This window comes from Eupeodes corollae, chromosome 3 (assembly GCF_945859685.1).
Source record: "Eupeodes corollae chromosome 3, idEupCoro1.1, whole genome shotgun sequence".
NCBI classification, from domain to species: Eukaryota; Metazoa; Arthropoda; class Insecta; order Diptera; family Syrphidae; genus Eupeodes; species Eupeodes corollae.
This window is the reverse complement of record NC_079149.1, coordinates 137,604,860-137,625,697: the sequence shown is the minus strand read 5'-3', so window position 1 is coordinate 137,625,697 and position 20,838 is coordinate 137,604,860. Positions and strand designations below refer to the sequence as shown.

Here is a 20,838-nt window from a genome sequence, read left to right as displayed (position 1 = left end):
ATCTTAAAAAAAACTTATTAACCTCTCCATTTTGTTTTTGCTTTGCAAAATGCCGCTAGCCCACGGCATCATTTTTTTTTTGTTTTCACATCTATTCATGGACTAATTGTCAAAATTACAAATACAACAATGTAAACAAACGGGGTTTGGAGAGTGAAACGTACGAAAGATTCCGATCTTGGTTAATGGAGTATTTTGGTCTGGTAGCTTTATTCGGAATAAACATATTTGGTTGAAAATGACTTTCACAGGTATTAATTTGACTATCACCTTACTATTAACTATTTAAAATCGCAACTTCTATGCTGTCAAAAACACGGTATATTTCTCTTTATTTCCTCAGAACTTTTAAGCCATCGAAACGCGATGTGATAAGGTACAAGATAGGAAAAGAGATTTCTTAGTTCTCTCAGAGATCACATTTCTGAACACGTCTAATTCTAAAAGTAACAAAACGACGTTTGAAAAAGTTTACACAAATTGTCTTGATAATTTCAGCAGCGAACCTACATTTTAACAAAATATCTTCCAACAATAGTTCTCATCAAATTTCTTATTTAAAAGGACATTCCTCTTTTTCGAATCAAATGTTTAAAAAAGTTTTGTAAAATTTAATTTCAAAAATTCATTTTATTTTTCATCATCTGCAATAATAATAATAATTTAAGATATCTAGTAGTAGAGTTCCATATATAAAGATTTACATTATTAGTCTAAACTAAATAAGATTTTCTTAGGTATTATTTACATAATAATTATTTGTTTCAATATTATTTTTTTAATTTGTTTAAATATAAAGTACTAACTGGGATGCAGTAGGCTATTTTAAATGCTACAACAGTAATAATAATAATATAATAATAATTAGAATCCTTTTTCTATATAATTCTTTAATGATTAGTTTTACAAAATCCGTCCTTTATATGCATTCAAATATTATTAATTAACTGATTATAGTGTTTTTTTGTTTTTTGATTTGTTCTTCAATAATTTTCTGTTTTTTTTTTTTTAACAAACTTTCGATGTATTCCTTTGCCAGAGAGGGTACCGATTTGTGTGTGCCTTATTTACAATTTTTGTTTTTAAATTTTAGTGTCTAAATCTGTTTTGCTTAATTTATCCTTGGGAAGGACTTGTCTTCTTTGTCAGTTTTGTGATATCTATGTACAGACAAAGAAGTCCATCCACCAGCGATATTAGTAATACTTTTTGTTTTGTTTTTAATTTTTATTAAACTTATAACGAGTATAACAACGAGTAGGGAAATCTAGAAAATTCAACTACCAACAAATATCTAGTCTAAGGCATTGCGTCGTGGTGCCATCTTCTATGTTGTGACTTCGATGGCAGCTTCATTATTGTTCATGGGGTCTTTGGTACTGTTGGGCGTGATGTCGTTTTCGACATCGCTGCTGCATTCGGTGTCGTTCTCACCACCTCCGATGCTCGTCGGGGTGTACAGATCCTCGTTGTACGTCACTTGTCCCATGAAGGAACGGATCTCGTCGAAGTAGGAGTCTTCACGGTCGGCTTCATTGGAGGAGGGTGAGTCACCAAGGCCTATTCCAAGTCCCGAAGTATCAGCTTCGTGCTTCTTCAAATGTCTATCGAGGTTGGTCTGCTGGCCAAAGCATCGGTCGCATAGGTGACAGCGGAACGGACGTTCCTTGTTGTGAATGTTTCGCACGTGGCGTTGTAGGTTGCTCGAGATGCTGAAGGCGCGTTCACAGTATTTGCAAGTGTAGGGCTGTTCGCCAGTGTGCGTGCGAAGGTGCCGCGTGAGGTTTGCCGATCGCGGGAAGACCTTTCCGCAGAACTTGCAGGTGTATCGATCCTTTATTTTTCCGGGAACAGAAGTCAGTCCTCCGGTTATTGCTCCAGCGGCCATTAAGGCGTCATGGAAATTAGACTTGGGCGGATACGGTCCATTGCGATGGAGCAAGTGATCAAAGTTCGGCCGTCCGCCCATTGGTCCTAAAAAAGGAAATGGTCTAGAGAAATCCGATCCGACTCCGACGCCAGGCTGTCGAGCCTGGTTGTAGAAGGCCATGAGCATTGGGTAGATAGGCTGTGGACACGCCATAACTTCTGGTCCGTTATTCGGGGGTGACGGCGATGGAGTTGGTCCCGGGGACACTGAAGCTGCTGGACTGTTTACCTGGTAAGTCTGCTTTGGAGGCTCGTCAGACGACAGCCGTTTCCTCACTGGTTCAAGGTCTTCCGTTTGAGTGGTGTTTGGAGTGATCGGTGCAGCCACCTCAGGGGTGCATTCTTCGTCAAGTTTTCGCTTCCTTCCCACCGTCAAGTCGAGCGGTTGTTCACCGTTCGATGTGGACGCTTCTTCTGGAGCAGGTGGTGATGGAGTTGTCACATTTATGTGTTTCTACAAAAGAAAATAAACTTAATAAGTATTTATCCCAACAATAAAACAAGAATCAAGATTTACCTTTTCATCTCCGGAGTCGGCATCATCGTTATCATTGTGCGACTGCGGTTCTTCCTTCTTGACTACAACATCAATGGGCTTTGATTCGACAAACGAGGAATTCGTTTCGTCATCGGGTGCCCTTGAATGATTGCTTCTGGGTGATTGTGGAGTGAATTTTCTAGAATCAGGTGATTTCTTGGGAGGCATCACTGTTAATGGCTTAATGTCTTCATTGTTGCCCATATGACGCATGCTTTGTGGGAAATAGCTCTTCTCCAGGGAGCTTCTTCGTTGGCTTAGATGTCTCATTGGTGGTGAGATGGCTTCTTTTTCGGACGGCGGTGGTATTGAAATATCCATCGCAGGCTTCGGGAACAGCAGTGGGAAATTCGATGTTTGTGCAGGCGAGGGTGGAAACATTCCCGGCAGCCCGTAAGAGGGAAATCCCGGCGGGAAAAACGATGGCGGTGATCGGAACATAAAGAACGGATTCGGTGGAGTATTCATGGCCGATGGCATTCCGTTGGGTGGCTGGAGACCTCGCTGGCTTGAGTGATTCGACACCGATTGATGATGCATTTGTGGATGGTGCGGGTGTTGATGGTGATTATGATGATGCGAGGGAATTCCACTAGGTGGTGCTACTGCCGTTGAATCACAGAACCGTTTGTGTTTCGATAGCGACGTTACCGTGCTGAAGAGTGAACCGCACTTATTGCATTTGATTTGCATGCGACAATTGGCATGCATCCGTTTGTGGCGACACAAGTTCGAGAATTGGGTATATGCCTTGAAACAGACCTCACACTGAAACGGCTTCACCGACGAATGAATGTGCGTATGCTGTTTCAAGCCGGACGATGTAGCAAATGTCTTACCGCACTCGGGACACGCGTGACTTCTAGCGCCGACGTGGTGGGCACGAATATGTCTCTGAAGATTTGATGGATCACAAAAAACCTAAAAAATAAATATTGAAAGAAAAGATATTTGTTTAGCAAACATTATAACCATATGTGTGTTTTTTTTTTTATTTCTGCCGTAAAACTGGGCACATGTAGGCAATCAAATTAGAGCGGCGGCGACGGAGACCCAGCTACCATTTTGTGTGTGTTATTGAATTAGGTTTATAGGATTTCATGCAATTTTCAATCAAATTAAACGACAACAATCGAATACCACCATCAATCATTGGAGTTGGAGTTATGGAGTGTGGTGGGGTGGGATTACGCAAAACTGCGCACATTGCCTACAGCCACCGCCAATTGTCTTCCCGAAAAAATGTTACCTGTTACCTTCGAACCAACCCCCCGCTTATCCAACGGATCCGAATGGTATCAAGACTAAACAAAGATCATTATAAGAAATCATTCTGTCATAATAAGGCACAAGCTACGAGATCGTCGTCATCGTCGTTGTCGAAGTCGTAGTCGTAAAGTCGTCGTCTGTCCAATAGAAACAACAAAAGTGTCTCAATCGATCGAATCGACACGCCTTTGGCATGTTATTATGGCTTTGTTTCCTTGGAACTAGAAATGCGCATGGTCTGAGGACTGTAGGTACAAGCTTAAGCTGGGGCGCACTGAATTAGAAACAATTTACTGGTATGCCGTATGCCCAATGTCTTCTGCATTTTAAAAGACAGACAACTATCGATGGAGAAAAGAAAGTAATCAACCTATCACAGTTTAACAGTGGGAACGAGAAACTAAAAAGTTAGAATAAGTCCTGTCAAGGTAGCGGAAAGGATTCTTCTAAGAATGTCGTGGATGGAAAACCTTCAGAATCCAGTACAGACTTTTGATTTTAGTTCAAAAATGTTGGTCAAGAATTTTAAATTTAAGTTTAAGTTTAAGTTTAAGTTTAAGTTTAAGTTTAAGTTTAAGTTTAAGTTTAAGTTTAAGTTTAAGTTTAAGTTTAAGTTTAAGTTTAAGTTTAAGTTTAAGTTTAAGTTTAAGTTTAAGTTTAAGTTTAAGTTTAAGTTTAAGTTTAAGTTTAAGTTTAAGTTTAAGTTTAAGTTTAAGTTTAAGTTTAAGTTTAAGTTTAAGTTTAAGTTTAAGTTTAAGTTTAAGTTTAAGTTTAAGTTTAAGTTTAAGTTTAAGTTTAAGTTTAAGTTTAAGTTTAAGTTTAAGTTTGAGTTTAAGTTTAAGTTTAAGTTTAAGTTTAAGTTTAAGTTTAAGTTTAAGTTTAAGTTTAAGTTTAAGTTTAAGTTTAAGTTTAAGTTTAAGTTTAAGTTTAAGTTTAAGTTTAAATTTAAATTTAAGTTTAAATAAAATTTAATTCAAAGTTTAAGTTAAGTTTCATTTAAAACACAAATACCCAACTTTACGTGCCTTCAATTTAAAACTACCCAGACCCACTGTGTGTCATTCATAAGTGGTCTCAATTTCAATCTCAATTTGGTTGTTAAAAGCGATTGAAAGATGGGATTTCAAAATCCGAAAGCCATTTTTATCCGATCGATCAAAGGAGTTAGGTTATAGGTACTTATAGATACTTGAGGCTGTAGGTACACAACCTAATCATCTTGCGTCTCCACTTTTCAAGTCTATATGTTTTTGTCTATCTAAGTATGTCTTATGGATGTGGAGTGGATACCAAAATACGGATAACATACATATTTCACAAGAGTGACCGAGAATAATTGTATCTATGAGGCTTTGGCGGAGTGTATATATGCGCGCACGCCCTAATTTTTTTTTTTTGTAACAAACTTTATGTTCAATTGAGTCTGAATGATGCGGGAAGCTTGAGTTTATCGCAGATCAGATTTCGTGTATAGAAATCAAAAGTATATCACTATTGGTAAAAAAAATGTAGGTGGATTTAGACGAATGTTATAGCTTCGACATTATCTTTTCGATTGCTGATCAATTAAGCTGATAGCTATTTTGCTGCGAACAAGTGGAGATCGATTTATATTTTGTTGTTGTGTTTCTATATAAATCAGGCCATTCAAAAAAAACACCGCCTTCCACTCTCCTCCTTAAAAACTTCAGATCAAAGTGAATTACAATTGGAAAATTGTCACCTGAATTGGCTCCGCTTAAGTGAAAGAAGATGAATGAATGGATGGGTGTTTAAGTATGGCAAAGTAGTCGACCTCGGATTTTTAATTCTTTATTTTTTTTGAAATGTTCGAATATGTAGGAAGCAATTTTTTGTGTGTACCTAAATTGAAAAAATATTGAAGATCGTATGGAATAAGCTTTTATAGAATTTGAATGGAACCAAAAAAAGAAAAGAGAATCGTTAAGAAGACTACCGAATTAAATGACGAATTAAACCTTGAAGATCACGGATATGAACGGGGATTACATGCTTATAACGATTTTAAAGAATATATAGAATCTTGTGTTGCTATAGGTTTGGCTAGAATAAGAATAATAACTTATAGCCAAAAGAGTTTTAGAAATCAAGTTCTGAGTCTAGGAACGATGAGATGCACGTGTTTTAAATGTTGTTGAATAAAATACTGCGTAAGTGAAGAATTAAAAAAGTATTTAAGGAAATTCAAAAGGCTTACAATCAATAATAAGAATTTAAGATCTTTTCTTTTAAGATATTCGAGACATTAAGTCCATTGAGTAGATACTGATTTATCTTCATATTCAATTGTTTTTAAAATATTTCGAGATGTTTTTTAACTGAAAAATTTGGAAACAAAATGTTGTATTAGTATTTTGTGAAGGTCTCAATGTTTTGCAGGAAAAGTTTGTCAGTAAGATTATTCTAAACATTTTATCAAACGCAAGGTACCTCATTTTTCGTAACGTTAGATTTGTGTGTGTGTTTTTGAACTTTTTAATATTTTCTAAAGCTAGTTTTGAACACAAATATTTCAATTAAAATCTAGAATAGTTTTTTTTGCTCTCCAGTATTATAGATTACAATACCGACCACTTTCCTTTATAATCTGCAACTTCAAAGCCTTAATTTATTCTTAAAATAAGGACTTAAACAAAATTAGAATTTTTTAAGCAATCCTCATTCAAATTCTTAAAAATTTCTATCAATTCCGTTAAATTGTTTGATAATTTCTTTCTTCAAAAACACAATATCCTTTCACACTAAAATGGTAGCTGAACTTCTTCGAGACACAGTAAAACACTACTTATCATAGTTTTGTATGATTTTGTAAATATTCACCTCTTCACTTACCTTGGTGCAGTTCTCACAAGGATATTTCCTGATATCGTTATGAACTAATGCACGATGTTTCAATAAAGACGGCCGATACGAATAACTCTTAACACACAAATCACAGCTATATTCGTCCTTCCGATAATGATGTGCAGCAACCAAATGCTCGTCCAATCTGCAAGCAAATAAAAATATAAACAATTGTACAAATTATATCCTCTATCTAAATTATGAGGTATGACAATATATACATAGGTACTACATCAGTTTTGGAAAAAAAAATAATAAGATTGGTAAGCTCAACTCAACATGTGGGAAGCTTCACATCACCACAACAATGCGACACTCCAAAAAGGACTATGGTGTTCGAAGGAACAAACAAAAGAAGAGAAAGAACTCCTGATTCATGATAACAAACAGACACAAAAACAAAAATGCCCACTGGAGAGACAATTAGCCAAATGATGTTCAATATTTAATGTTCGATTAGATCCTAGGCGTGTGTTTAGTTTCGTCCTTGATGCGAGCGATGACAAAGATCTTAATCGCCCGCACTCGATTGTATGCTCACCACCAACTACTAACCACCCATCAGCCATTCAACCGCCCAACTTCCCAACTGCCATCCATCCATGTATGTATTATACCTGACGCTGGGACTTATGGTTGGAGTAGTTGCCTGGCCTGGCCTGTAAGAGGCGGTGACTCTGATGAATCTGATAACAGGCATGCACAGCACAGCACAGGGCAAAAGAACCAGCACCAAACTGTTGTTCATTTGGAGTGTCCTTTTTTTTCAGGCCGGATGGTTTCAATGAATGGCTTTGTAGTGTACTCATCAATAATGCAGAGGCACAGAAAAATGTCATCGTTTTCCGAGGCGATGAAAAAAATCACTGGTAGATTTGCGTGTTCAGATTTTCATTTCATAATGGGAAACTCGATTTTTATATTTTTGCCGCCTAAAAAAAACTATACAATTGAAAGCTCACCAAAAAAGTAAATACTATAATAGGGTTGCCAATTGTCTGTTTTATTTTTTTTTTTGTGACTGAAACCTTCCAGCGAATACAATGTGAACTTTTAAAGATATTGAAAGATTACTTTATGATATAATCATAAAAAGTCGTTTCATTTTCAATAATTTTCTTAATCCGAACGACTTTTGAGTTTTTGACGTTTGACACTTTCACGAACTGTCACTTCGTTCAGATGCACCATTTTTAATAAAATTTAATTGAAGGATTTACTTGTTGACAAAAAATTAAGAAGAGTTTCTAAAATTTCAAGTTAATAGTTCCTTATGAAAGATTAAGGTTTGTTTGTTTTCTTTATTTTTTACAAACTGTCATTTTTAGATGTGTTCAGATGCACTGTTTTCAATAAAATTTAATAACTGTTCTACTGATTAGCAAATTAATGAAGTGCTTCCCTTCACTTCTTGTAATTTCGTAAATTCATATGAATTGTCAGTGTCAAAAGAAGTGACTTAAAAAAAATACATCCATTTGAAAGATTAAGGATTGTTTGCTTTCTTTCTGTCACTTTTTAGACGTATTCAAGTGCACTGTTTTTAATAAAATTGAATACAAATTTTACTAATCAACAAATAATTGGTAGTTTAATGAGGAGTTTCTGACATTTCGAATTTTTAGTTCCATTTGACAGATTTAGGTTTGTTTGTTTTCTTTGTGAGGCACCATTTTCAATAGAAAAAGGTTTAAGCTTTTTAAGGTTTGTTTGTTTTCTTTATTCTTTACAAACGATCATTTTAAGACTTGTTCATATGCACTATTTTCATTTAAATTAAACAAGGGTTCTACTTATTACCAAAGGAATGAAGTGCTTCCCTTCACTTGTCGTAATTTTTTAAATTCATGAGAATTTTCAGTTTTAAAATAAGTGACATTTAAAACTAATAGTTCCAATTGACAGATTTAGGATTGTCTGCTTTATTTCTTCTTCAAAAACTGTCACTTTTAAACGTGTTCAAGTGCACCATTTTTAATAAAATTGATTAAAAATTTTACTAATGAACAAATAATTGGTAGTTTAAAGAGGAATTTCTGACATTTTGAGTTATTAGTTCCATTTGACAGATTAAGGTTTGTTTGTTTTCTTGAAGAGGCACCATTTTCAATAGAAAAAGAATTGAAATAGCTTCTTTCACGTAACTAATTTTCTTAATCCATATAAATTCTGAGTTTCAATTTAAATGTCATTTCAAATTAATAGTTCAATTTGACAGCTTTAGGTTGGTTTACTTCTTTTCTCTGTACAAACTGTCACTTTTTTGACGTGTTTAGATGCACCATTTTCAATAAAAATAATTTAGGGCTGTACAAAGGATGTACAATTTAAGACAATTTTTTAAAATTTTAAATTGATAGCTTTGTTTCTTTTCTTTCTTCTATAGAAACTGTAAATTTAAGACATGTTCAGATATACTATTTGAAACAAATAAAAATTACAACAGTTAAGGTTTGTTTGCTTTCTTTCTTCTTCAAGAACTGTCAATTTTTAAACGTGTCTAATTGCAACATTTTTAATAAAATTAAATACGAATTTTACTAGTTAACAAAGGATTTAAGGGAGTTTCTGACATTTCAAATTATGAGTTCTGTTTGACAGATTTGGGTTTGTCTGTTTTCTTTCTTCTTCAAGAACTGTCAATTTTAAGACGTGTTCAGATGCAGAACTTTACTGGTTCACAAAGTATGGACATTTTGAAAAACAATAAGGTTTCCTTTTTGTTTTCGAATATACATTTTCATTGGCAACTCTTGTCACTGCACATACTTAGTATATGTACTCAAGGCACCTAGCTTTAAGCAAACAAATGATCAAAAGGTGACAAACGTTCTCTTGTTTGCCATTCACTCAAGTAATGTGATTCTTTATTAGAGTACTCAAGTATTTATTTGAAGTGTATTTTGCTGCCTCACTTTCAGAAAACAACCAAAGGCAGCGGGTGCTAGAATTAATTGCGTTTATCCACCAAATATAAACTGCAAGTCCCTTGAGAGAAATTTAAAATGGACAGGCAAGCAAACTGTTAAAAAGTCCAAATTAGTTTCTATTTCAGGGCACACGTGACGTTCGTCATCCTCTTTCATTGTTGTGCTTAAGGTTTATACCTAAAAAGGTATAAACTATAGCAGTTGGTTAGTGGAACACAGACATTCATTTCTTTGATTCAATACAAATATTAGAGACTTAAGCGTCAAAGTTAGTCAGGCAGGGTACATCTTAGGCATACTCTTAGGTGGAAATGGAAGGAGTCCTTAATTAACCCACGGATTTAATTTCTCCATCATCATCAGGAGAACGAAATCTAACAAATTTTTGTGTGCATAGCATTTAAACACATGAGGGTTTGAATTTGTTTGTCAATCCTTCAAGACCCCAATTAGGGGCCATTGGGCTTATTGATCGACACCCTTTTGTGAGTAAATTTATTAGACAAACTAACAAACAACAATTAAGTGATGGTGTCTCTTTTTTTTCTTTATAGTGTTTGCTTTGAATAATTATATTAAACAATTATTTTTGTTTCTCTATTTTTAGAAAGAAAAGGGTTATCACCACAAAAGTTCAACTATCACATTCTAATTACCTTTAGAATCCCAGGGTAAGTATTAACACAATCAGTACAATACCACCACTCGTCGTTGTCCATATAGACGCGCCGTCATAGTTGTCAGTCGTAGGCCAATACATATTTCAGCCCGTTTCTAAACAAATTAACCCTCAAACCATTGCATGGTGCATGGAAAGCCCAATTAAAAGACTCACATGTTTCCAGATCTAATCAATTAGTGATAAATAAGTAAGCGCGTTAGATTGTCATCAAACGAGAGGCGGTGCGTAATAACAACGTTAATTACCCCCCGACAATAAATTGAAATTTACTATGCGATATTTTTCTTTTGATGAGGATGGAACTTGACTGATGAACGAACGTACGACGCGAGTATATTGAAGTGGTGTTAAATTGACAATATATGAGGGGGTAGGGGGGCTAACGAAGAATGGTCTAATCATTATTTATATAGATTCTTAATTGTTCCGGAATGGACAGAAAAAAAGAGTTACGTTTTAATAATTAATAAGATAATGTTGCCTTCAATTAGAGTATAAGGCTATTTATTTATTTGGTTTTAGATTTTCTGTCTGATGAAGTTCGAAGAAGAGGAGATCGCTGCTCTCCGATAGTAGCATGTGAAATAGATATTGAGGCCTTCTAGCTTAGATTTTAAGTTTGATTAAAGTTTTTCGGGACCTATAACTATTTTAATAGGGTCACTTCCCAAGAATCTGCAATCAAGCAAACATTTTAAAATTACAAAAACCACTTTCTTTTTGTCCTGAAAACTTGAAGAATCAAAAATATCAGAGTTGGAATGTAAGTCTTTTCTAGCTTTGCATATGAAAAATCGAATAAGAGCTATAGGGAAAAAATGTATTAAAAGTCTTCTAAGAACTCGTGACTTCTTCGCAAGTTATTGAAAGTTAAAGGTCACGAAAATTAGTTGTTACAATTTTAAAAGTTGTCAAGCTTGAGGCTTACAATATTTTTAACTGAAGGATTTTTCTATACCCTTAACTTTTTCGTGAATAGAATTCGAAAAGTTCACTCACCAGTTTTTTGGAAATAAATTTGTAGACACTAAGTTTAAGTGGAAACTGTTAATTCTTTCCAGTACTTTTTTGCCATTTATCCAAAGTATAAAGATCTAATACAGAGCGTGGTTTTCAAATTTCTGACGACTTGGTCATCCGGTTTCTATTTGAGTACTAACATAATTACCATTTGTAAAACTCATTAAGAAGGGAAAAAGTTGTTCACCGAAAATGCGTTTCAAAGAAATTTTTACAATCTAAGGAATTGAGTTTTGTTAGAAATTCAAGCAGATATTTTAAGTCTTCCAAAAATCACGACTTTTAAGTTGTAACATTTTTGTTTTAACCTATTTTTTATCTTAATGTTAGTACTTTGTTAAGTGATTTCTATCTTTTAAAAAACAGTGGTTCTAAGCTCCACGCATAAGGAAAGAAGAAGGTTTTAGAAGAGGTATCGGTGCTCCTTGTTTTTGAATTCATAAATATTAGGTGGTAAACCATTTCACATTCGTGAAGTACGGTTAAAGAACAAATCTCTGGGCTTCTTTACGACCAAAGTTGGGCTAGCAGACAAACTGATATGTATTAATGGAATTGCGAGTTTTACGGTTGAATTAGCTATTAGAAGGGGAGGGGGTAAAATTGTGAGAAAAGAGATATAAGAAATAGTGACGTTAATGAATCCACTGTTTTATTGTGAACTTTGAACGCTCTCCTTTGATTGTTGTTCAAGAGACTATGGAATGTTTCTGCAGCAAAAGATCATGTACATATATGTTAAGGCACAAAATTACTACCATCTTTTTCGGTCTTTATTGTTCAAGACACAAAATGGTGTCTTTGAAAATGGCGTCTCATTAAAAATTTCAAAACTTTAATATTTGTCTGAGAAATAAATGAAAAAATTGAAACTTACCGATCTAAATCGTAATATGGCTTCTCACAAACTTCACAGCGGATATCAATACCATTCTCATCATCCGTATCCTGATGTTCTCCAGGTTGTAGTTTATCACTTTTACTATCGACGTTACGATTATTGTTTTCACTTTTTAAATTATTATCCTGATCATTAGACGATGTATTAAACTCGTCATCACCAGTTGTATTTCCACTGTATTGAGATCCTGAAAAGATAAAAATACATACATTTATAAAAACTCTGCCACAAGTTACAAGGATACGAGAAGATTGCAATTAGTTTTGCCCTGTTTTCCAATAAGTATCCGCAATAGATTCAAAAAGAAAGAAAAAAAACAAATCGAAACAAAAAGAAACGAAAACACCTAAGAAATTTCAACACGATTTCAAATTATGATTCATTCGCCTCAGCCACCTGGGGGGCTTCACCAAACCAACGTAGATCGATGTATAAGCCACCATCAACGAATCCGCGCAATAAGCCGAAGCCAAAAAGCCAATATGCAGAGCTGCTATATGCTTGCACCTATTTCCTGCGAAAACCGCATATTTTCTACAGCCACTGGCGGCATTCAACATTTTGGTGCGATAAACCTTCTTTTTCTTTATTTTATTCTGCGCGCTATGTGATGATGGTGAAGAAAAACCAAGTAGTAGTTGCAACATCGTTTACACGCCACACAGGGGTCAATTGACCAGCAACTCCTACCATCACCAATATTCCACTACTTACAGTAACAGTAACACAGCACTTCGGACGAGTTGAAATCTCTTCTCATTGCATAGTTCGGTGTTCGAAGGTGGATGTGGCGGCGACGATGGCGGTGGGGCTATTAAGTGCCTTGTTTATCCCGCCCCCTTTAAGTAATGATGATCCATAAACCGAAGCAGAGATCCAGGAGGTATACATAAAACAAAAGCAACAAGATGAACTATGAGTTTGAAAACTTTCAACCTATACGAGGCGCATCAAGTTTTATGAACTTGTCTACAAGTGCGTTGGGATTTTTGATGGGGCGACAAAACACTAATAAATGACGAAAACAACAACAACACTTACACTTTAAGGAACTTAAGAATCCAAGAATTATTTTTCACTTTACAAGAATAAACAAAACACAGCGGGATGCTCATACGAGGAGGACATCCGAACTCTTCATCGACTGAAAGACAAGTGGCTTCAATGTCCATCCGCGTATCCTTGAAGGAGCGATTTACACTCAGCACATCACGAACAACCCTTGATTGCCTCTTATACCTGCCTTCATATATACACGTTAAGCCTTCATAGTTCACCATAGGTATAGCGGGTCATGTCCAGTCGATGGACAAAACACAACAAAAAAAGATAATTATACATATGCAGCCGAACCCCCACCCTTTAGACAAATTGTACCTTCCACATACTCTAAACACTATTCCACATCACATACGCCACCAGGGAAATGAAAATAAAACACCTGAATTCAATCAAAGGACACTCAATTAGAATGAAAACAATTCACCTCCACAGGTGAAGCCACAGCCGATTGCCGACTGCCACGCCGGTTGCGTTCATCACAGTCGTCGGCTTTAGCCTCGTCTTCGTCATTGCATCGTCATCGTCGTCATTGTATGAGCCAAGGTCCTTTCTTCGCAGTGGGACTTTTCAGGATCACAAATAAACGAAAACAACAAAAATAACTCAAAACTCTAAACTCACCCCCTCAATATAGACAAAATTATTATTTTCTAAAATGCTCACTCAGGTAAGGGATGATTTTCCTGGGGTCAAGTATATGCGACTCTGGGTGATGGACAAGAGCTGCTATATGTGTGCATGTGCATGCAAGGCACCCCTTCTCCCTGTAAGTAGTCGGCAACGGCGGCGTTGGCACGCTTGAAGAGGCACAGTTCGCGGTTAAACGTCAAACGGTTCCACTGGATTGCCTCAGGAGTCATATAGCACTTCGCACCACCGCACCGCAATAAAGCACACAGGTGTTGCATTCTCATTCTTGTAAGAAACCACTCTCTAAGGAAAGGTTACAAGGACCCCAATCAAGAATTAACTCACTTGAAGAAATTCATAAGGATCCTCGAATATGGAGAATCTTCTGTGTCTTTTTGGCGGGAGAAAAGTTCCCACGTTCACAAGTTTTTCATGAATCCATAATGTCCTCTTTTTTTGTTGGAAAGGAGCAACCATCCTTGACTCTGCGAAGCATAATTCACATGTACCCCAACATATGTTTCTTTCTTGGCTTTTGCTAAGTTTTGCGTGGGAAAATTTGTTTTCAGGACATCCTTCTTCGCCAAGCATTTCATAACGTTCAAAGATCATTAAAAAGTTGTGTCCGACGAAATGAGAAGCACGTGCGTATTCAATGCGTCAAAAGTCAACTAGTATCTTTGACTTTTTTAATGACATGACAGTTATCAAATACAACCCTCTCAAATCTGTGTTACCTTACCACCATTGACATCACCATCGCCATCACAAACGCTGCTGGCCACGCCACTAACTATCAACTTGCCCACTGATTGTATATTTTAGAACGTTCAAAAGCATTCACCACCGCTGCTGGTGCTGCTGCAATACTGCCACACTGCCATCGAGGACATGTGAAACCAGTTGAAGTGTTGTCACGCAAGCCTCAGAAGTCAGAATGCAGCAGTAGCAGCAGCAGCTCGGCAGTAACTCTATCGGTCGGTGGTGTACACCTTTCGATTTCGACTGTGTGTCAACCAAACGATTAATCACTTCGGATTTTTTCCATTTTTGTAGCAAGAAAAGAAAATTCCCAATGTCAATTCCCTGTGCCTGTCCCCAAACCACGTGTGTCACCTTGGCGACTTCAATAAGCAAACACATATCACCCCGATGCCGGTGTTGTTGACAGAGGTTGATTTTCGAAGACTCACTCCTTTGACGCAAACAAAAAGATTCCTAATCAGGCATCGGTCCATCATCATTATCATCTGTTTTGCGCAGCGTATTGTCACTATCAAATCCCTAAATGGCGTAAAATTCGCTAATGTTGCACATTGCTGACATAACGCAACCCTTTTTCACATACATACGTCCCGCATCCATTCATCCATCAGCAAGTAGTCCTGATGACGATGATGATGGGCTGATGGGCTGATGGTCACACGTCTTGTGCTTCCTCCGTAAATTAAGACGACATCATGTTGAATCCTTTTATTTCTTTGCCTATTGTACTCGTTTTGTGTGCAAAGAAGTGACATGCAATTTGATAAATGATAAATGATAGATTGTTGGTTGCACGATGATGATGATGATGTTTGATGCTTCTTACTTAGGAAAGAGTTGAATTTTTATAGAATTGATGACGATCAAACGCAGAACCATGAGGAGAGGGATGAATCATGGGAGTTAAATCAATAAAATTTACGTAAGCGTGTGGATTTAATTAAAATCTAATTTGATGACGATGAGCTGCTAATGATTGATTGATTAAACGTTTCGTTTTGTTTACTTAAAAGCATCAAAAATTAGCGATTGCCTTATTCTCAGGCAAAGAGTATTTTTGGAATGTTTCAAAATTGAAAATGTTAAATAATTCAAAAAATGTAATTCGAAGAATTAGGAAAATGCTAATTATATGCATTTCCTGAAAAACTTAAGAGGAGAAACAGATTTTCATAGTTTTCATTGAAAAAATCTTCGTATCGAAGTGTGAAAAAAGTGTTATTTTGCTTGAAATTCTAGTTTTAAATTATTCTGAAAACAAAACAACACCGGCCGGCAAAAAATTAAATAATACTTCTGCTCCAGAATTTCTAAAAGATTAATTTGTCCTAAATTCGAAACCTACTTCAATATTTTCCTATTCATCACATTTTTTAAAATGTAAAAGACCATCAAAAACGGTGTTTTTAAATATTTGTCTTCTGGATACAGTTTAAATCATTTTTGTATCTTAATTAGTTTTTGAAAATTCTTTGAAATTATGGCCTTATGTGAGTTTTCGAGACACCGAAATTAATTACTTTTATGGTTTTGAAAAATGGTGTTTTGATTAATTTGTATGCTGCTCAAACTTTGACAATAGCTGTTTTAAGCATTATTTTTATTTTTTGCAATATATTTAAAAGTCTTGATGTGTTGAGACAACAAATTCGTTTCAAAACCAAAATTTCTTTCAAGCCGTTTTGCATTTTTCTGTAAAAACCCATTTCAGCGTAAATAGTTCAGAGTTTCTTTAACATTTATTTAAGACAGTTAAAAATCGTTCGTCCGTTGATTCAAGAAATATCTCAAAAATAGGCAGAAATATTAACTTTAAATAACTTGTTTAACTGATAATATCATCAAAATGATTAAGAAAAGACTTTCAAGATATTGAGTGTTACTGTAAAAATTTAAAAATTAAGTCAAAAATTTAGTTGACCCCAAATATCTCTCGAACTAGTAACTCTGGCCAAAATATTTGTCAAATTGAATAATTTGCAAACACAAAGCTATATTCCTTCAAAATAATTGTGTGCATCAAAGAATAAAGTTTTTGTTAAATTTTTTCGAACAATCGAAGTGAAATAGCACTATCCTGCTATTTACGTGGATCGTATATTCGATTCACCCATTCGATTTCCTTACTTAGGATCTGGCCCTCCAGGTTTGGGGTTGTGCTGTCGGGGTGACTTCCTGGCCACGTAAAAAATTCATAGTTGCGAAGCACCAACAAGTCTCAGATACGGACGGATTTACTGTTGACAACCTACGCAAATGAATTAAGGACAACGAAGTTTGGATATGTACGTGGAATGTTAGGTCCCTTAACAGACCAGGTGCGGCCGAAGAATTAGCGGAGGCTCTAGACTGCTATAAAGCAGGCATCACCGCCATCCAGGAAATACGATGGGATGGACCGGGCAAAAAGAGGATGAAAAACTGCGATATTTACTATGGTGACTTCTACCACGAAAACCAATAGCGCTTATTTGGATGCGGCTTTGTCATTGGAGCCAGTCTTAGGCAAGAATTTTAAGCTATATGTGCATCAATGAGCGCCTCATGACCATACGTATAAAGGCTAAATTCGTCAACATTAGTCCGATATGCGCGCACGTACCCACAGAAGAGAAAAACGACAACACCAAAGATATGTTCTTCGAGCTCTTAGACAAAACATATGAACAGTGTCCTGGCTACGATATTAAAATTGTCCTGGGCGATTTCAATGCCAAGCTAGCGGTTTTCACACATCGACATCCACAAAGGAACATGGACTTCTCCAGATCAATCTCCCGTCAACCAGAGTGACCATATTGTGATCGACGCCAGACACCCTTCCAGCATTATGGATGTCCGAACTTTTTGAGGAGCTAACATCGACTCGGACCACTACCCCGTTGTAGCACTTCGGATTTCCGAGTTACAAGTAACCTCTCTCGAAGTTCTCTGCCGCTAACACAATGTATCGAAAACCAGTGGCAACATTGTCAAGATGCAATCAGAGAAGCCGCCTCTAATGTGCTGGGTTTCAAGAAGCCACCAATAAGGAACCCCTGGTTTGATGAGGAATGTCGGCAGGCAAATGCAGCCAAACAACAGGCACGCAATGCGGCGCTGCATAAAAGGGCAAGAGCTGCTCATGAGCTCTATAAGCAGAAAAGGCGAAAAGAACGCCGACTTCTCAGAAGGTAAAAAAGTGGGCATGAGAAGCTTGCGGTCGAAGATGTTGAGAGGTTTAAAAGCAGGAATGAAGTTCGAAAGTTTTATGAAAGTTGCCATATCTAAGCTGAAGTCTAATAAAGCCGCTGGAGCGGAGGGCTTAAATGCCGAGCTCTTTAAAGCAGCTGGAGATAAGTTGGTTAGGAGCATGCACAAACTAATGTGTTAGATATTGTCGGAAGAAAGCATGCCCGATGAATGGAACCTCAGTATTGTTGGCCCGATCCTGAAAAAAAGAGACTCTCTAAACTGCACCAACTATAGGCGAATCAGTCTACATAACATCGCTTACAAAGTCTTCTGTGCCTTAAAATCTGAACGTCTAAAGCCCATCGTCAACTACCTGATAGGTCCTTATCAGTGTGGTTTTAGACCAGGAAATTCCACAGTTGATGAAATATTCACATAACGGCAGATCCTGCAAAAACCCAAGAACACCAAATCGACACCCACCATCTTTTCATCGATTTCAAGGCCGCATATGACAGCATCTACAGGGACGAGCTGTATAGAGCCATGTCTAGTTTTGCAATCGTTCCAAACTCGTCCGTTTGTGCAGGATGACCATGGAGAATTCACGCTGCTCCATAAAGGTTGGAAACAAGTTAACAGAACCTTTCGATGTCAAAAATGGTTTTAGACAAGGTGATGCGCTGTCATGTGATTTTTTTAACATCGTGCTTCAAAGAATAGTGCAGAGCTCACACGTCAACACTAGAGGCACTATCTAAAGTCTGTCCAATTACTAACTGATGACATTGACATAATCGGAAGAACTCAGCGTGATGTAAATGGGGTTTTTGTGAGTATTGAGGCGGAAAAAATGGGTTTAACGGGTTATGAGGGCAAAACAAAGTACATGCTGTCGTCTAGAAAGGACCTACAACACCGTCGTCTTGGTCAAAAAGTCTTCATCGACAGACGTAATTTTGAGGTAGTCAAGAATTTCGTCTACCTAGGCTTACCGCTGATTCTTTGGGCTAAGAAAGCAATTGAGTGTTGAAGTCTGCTCTCGAGGGACCAAAGTGTCGCTATATAATACGCTTATCATCCCCGTTCTGCTTTATGTTGCAGAAGCATGAACTGTGACAAAAGCGGATAAAAGCACCTTGGGTCGGTTCGAGAGAAAAATTCTTCGTGTGATCTACGTTGTACGATTGTACAGCGACGTAGACTTAGCCAGAAGGGTAAAATTCCAATGACTAAGATGTCTGGGTTAGTAGAGCGCATGGAAACTGCTCCGGCCCGAAAAGTTTTCGAATCCACACCCACAGCACAGCGCAGTAGAGGAAGACCGCGGATCAAGTGGCGCGCACAAGTGGAAGGTGACCTCACCCAACGTAACTTGGAGCGCGAAACTGGAGACATCTAGCTAGGGACCGAGCCAGATGAAGAAGTTTGTTGGGTGAGGCCCTAGTTCACACAGGACTGTAGCGCCACCTTAAGTAAGTAAGTATTGGATCATTTCACATAAAAACCAATCCGAATGTGTTAAAAATATTTAAAAACTTTAAAAAATATCATCGGCACACGTGTAGTTAGATTTGATTATAACACAAATATGCATAAAAGCTTTTAAATAAATTTCAGCTTAGAAACGCTGTGGCTAAGGCTTGAAAATTTTCATTATTGTTACGATATCAGTTCTTTCTAAAATATTTCAAAATTTGATGCTGAAAAATGTTTGCCAAAAACTAGAAATTTACTTTTATGGACCCAATTTTCTACACACATGAAGTCTAAAAATATTGAGCCTTAAAACACTAATTTTCCTCATGTTTGTCTTCCCCTTCCTTGGCCCAAACAAAGTTCAAGAAGTGAGAAGACACATATTTAAAATAAAAGCTGGAATACTTTTTTATCTTTGGTCATCATCAACAAAAACGTGAAAAAACATAAAACCATAAAACGCTAAACCCATTTTTTAAATATTTAAATTCAACATTTTCGAAAACATTTACAAAAAAAAGAATATATTTCACTGGATTTTTTTTTAAATTTAAATTTAAAACTTTAAAAACTTTGACGTGATAGAACACAATTGAAAAAGTTAATTTTACAAAGTGAAAGATTGTCCAACAATTTTATATAATTTTTCGGTTAATCGTTTACTTTCGTATTATTTTATTCTAATAATTTTTCAAATTCAAGCGTTAATAAATAATTCCCTTGATGAAAAATAGTAGTTTAGTTAAAAACCTTATAATAAACAATATCCACAGTGTTCGTTAATTGTCCTTTGAAGAACTAATTCAGCCTTAAAAATGCGCGTTATAAATTCATAGAATAAAAGCAATCATTCATTTTGATAAAATCCTTTTTGAAATAAAATATTTCTAAGTATTCGAATATTTAACCAGTCAACTGTCAAAAAAAAGGCTCTCCCTACTCAAAAGCATTCAAATTAACTTTTAAAAAAGGTATAAGTTCTATATATTGGGTTAGGGTCCTCTGTTCAGGATCCGTGACGAAATAATGTTGGAATTTTGCGTGTTTATAAGTATTTTTCTTCGTCGTTACGGAACAATACAAAAACTAAATTATGCGCCAGTAAGCCACAAAAATACAAATTTATAAAGAAAACAGGTGAGTTTTATCACAAACCAAGTTGAATATTTATTCAGGAAAGAATATTCCAATTGAGAAAAAGCAGGTGTACGAGTTAAGCAGGAAAAATCTGTAACCGTCAAAAATGAAACCTTCGAAAAGTACAAAACTTAAAAAAACATACGTCATGTGTCGTATATTCATTATAGTCGTACCATATACACCAACATTAATTGAATTAAAAATAAGGGAGGGGCATTTTAATAACGATGCGATGATGGTGATGATATACCCAATTTTTAAATACGAAATATAACTGCAAAATCAACAAACATTGTGGATAATTAAATATCAACATTTTCCCATCTCGGATTAGAAATTATATCCTTCATAAATCTCATCCTTCTATCAACACCTCACGATCAGCAATATTTACCGCAGATGCAAATGTGACTGCTTGACGGGGTTGACATAAGAACAACGACGACGCAACGCG

At 36.2% G+C, this 20,838-nt stretch overlaps 1 protein-coding gene across 4 annotated transcripts in view; it reads right to left on the bottom strand.

The window, feature by feature from the left end:
• Positions 1-700: 700 nt before the first annotated feature.
• Positions 701-20,838, bottom strand: part of LOC129951425 (transcription factor hamlet) — a 70,611-nt gene continuing 50,473 nt past the window's right edge. For 3 of the 4 annotated variants that reach the window (XM_056063556.1, XM_056063560.1, XM_056063558.1), the window contains exons 5-8: positions 12,111-12,321; positions 6,578-6,746; positions 2,447-3,388; positions 701-2,383 (exon numbers count right to left, since the gene is read on the bottom strand). In XM_056063556.1, the coding sequence (XP_055919531.1) occupies positions 1,328-2,383; positions 2,447-3,388; positions 6,578-6,746; positions 12,111-12,321 (2,378 nt within the window). In that variant the 3' untranslated portion in view covers positions 701-1,327. The remainder of the gene's footprint in view (positions 2,384-2,446; positions 3,389-6,577; positions 6,747-12,110; positions 12,322-20,838) is intronic. The other variant, XM_056063557.1, reaches the window with a different exon arrangement.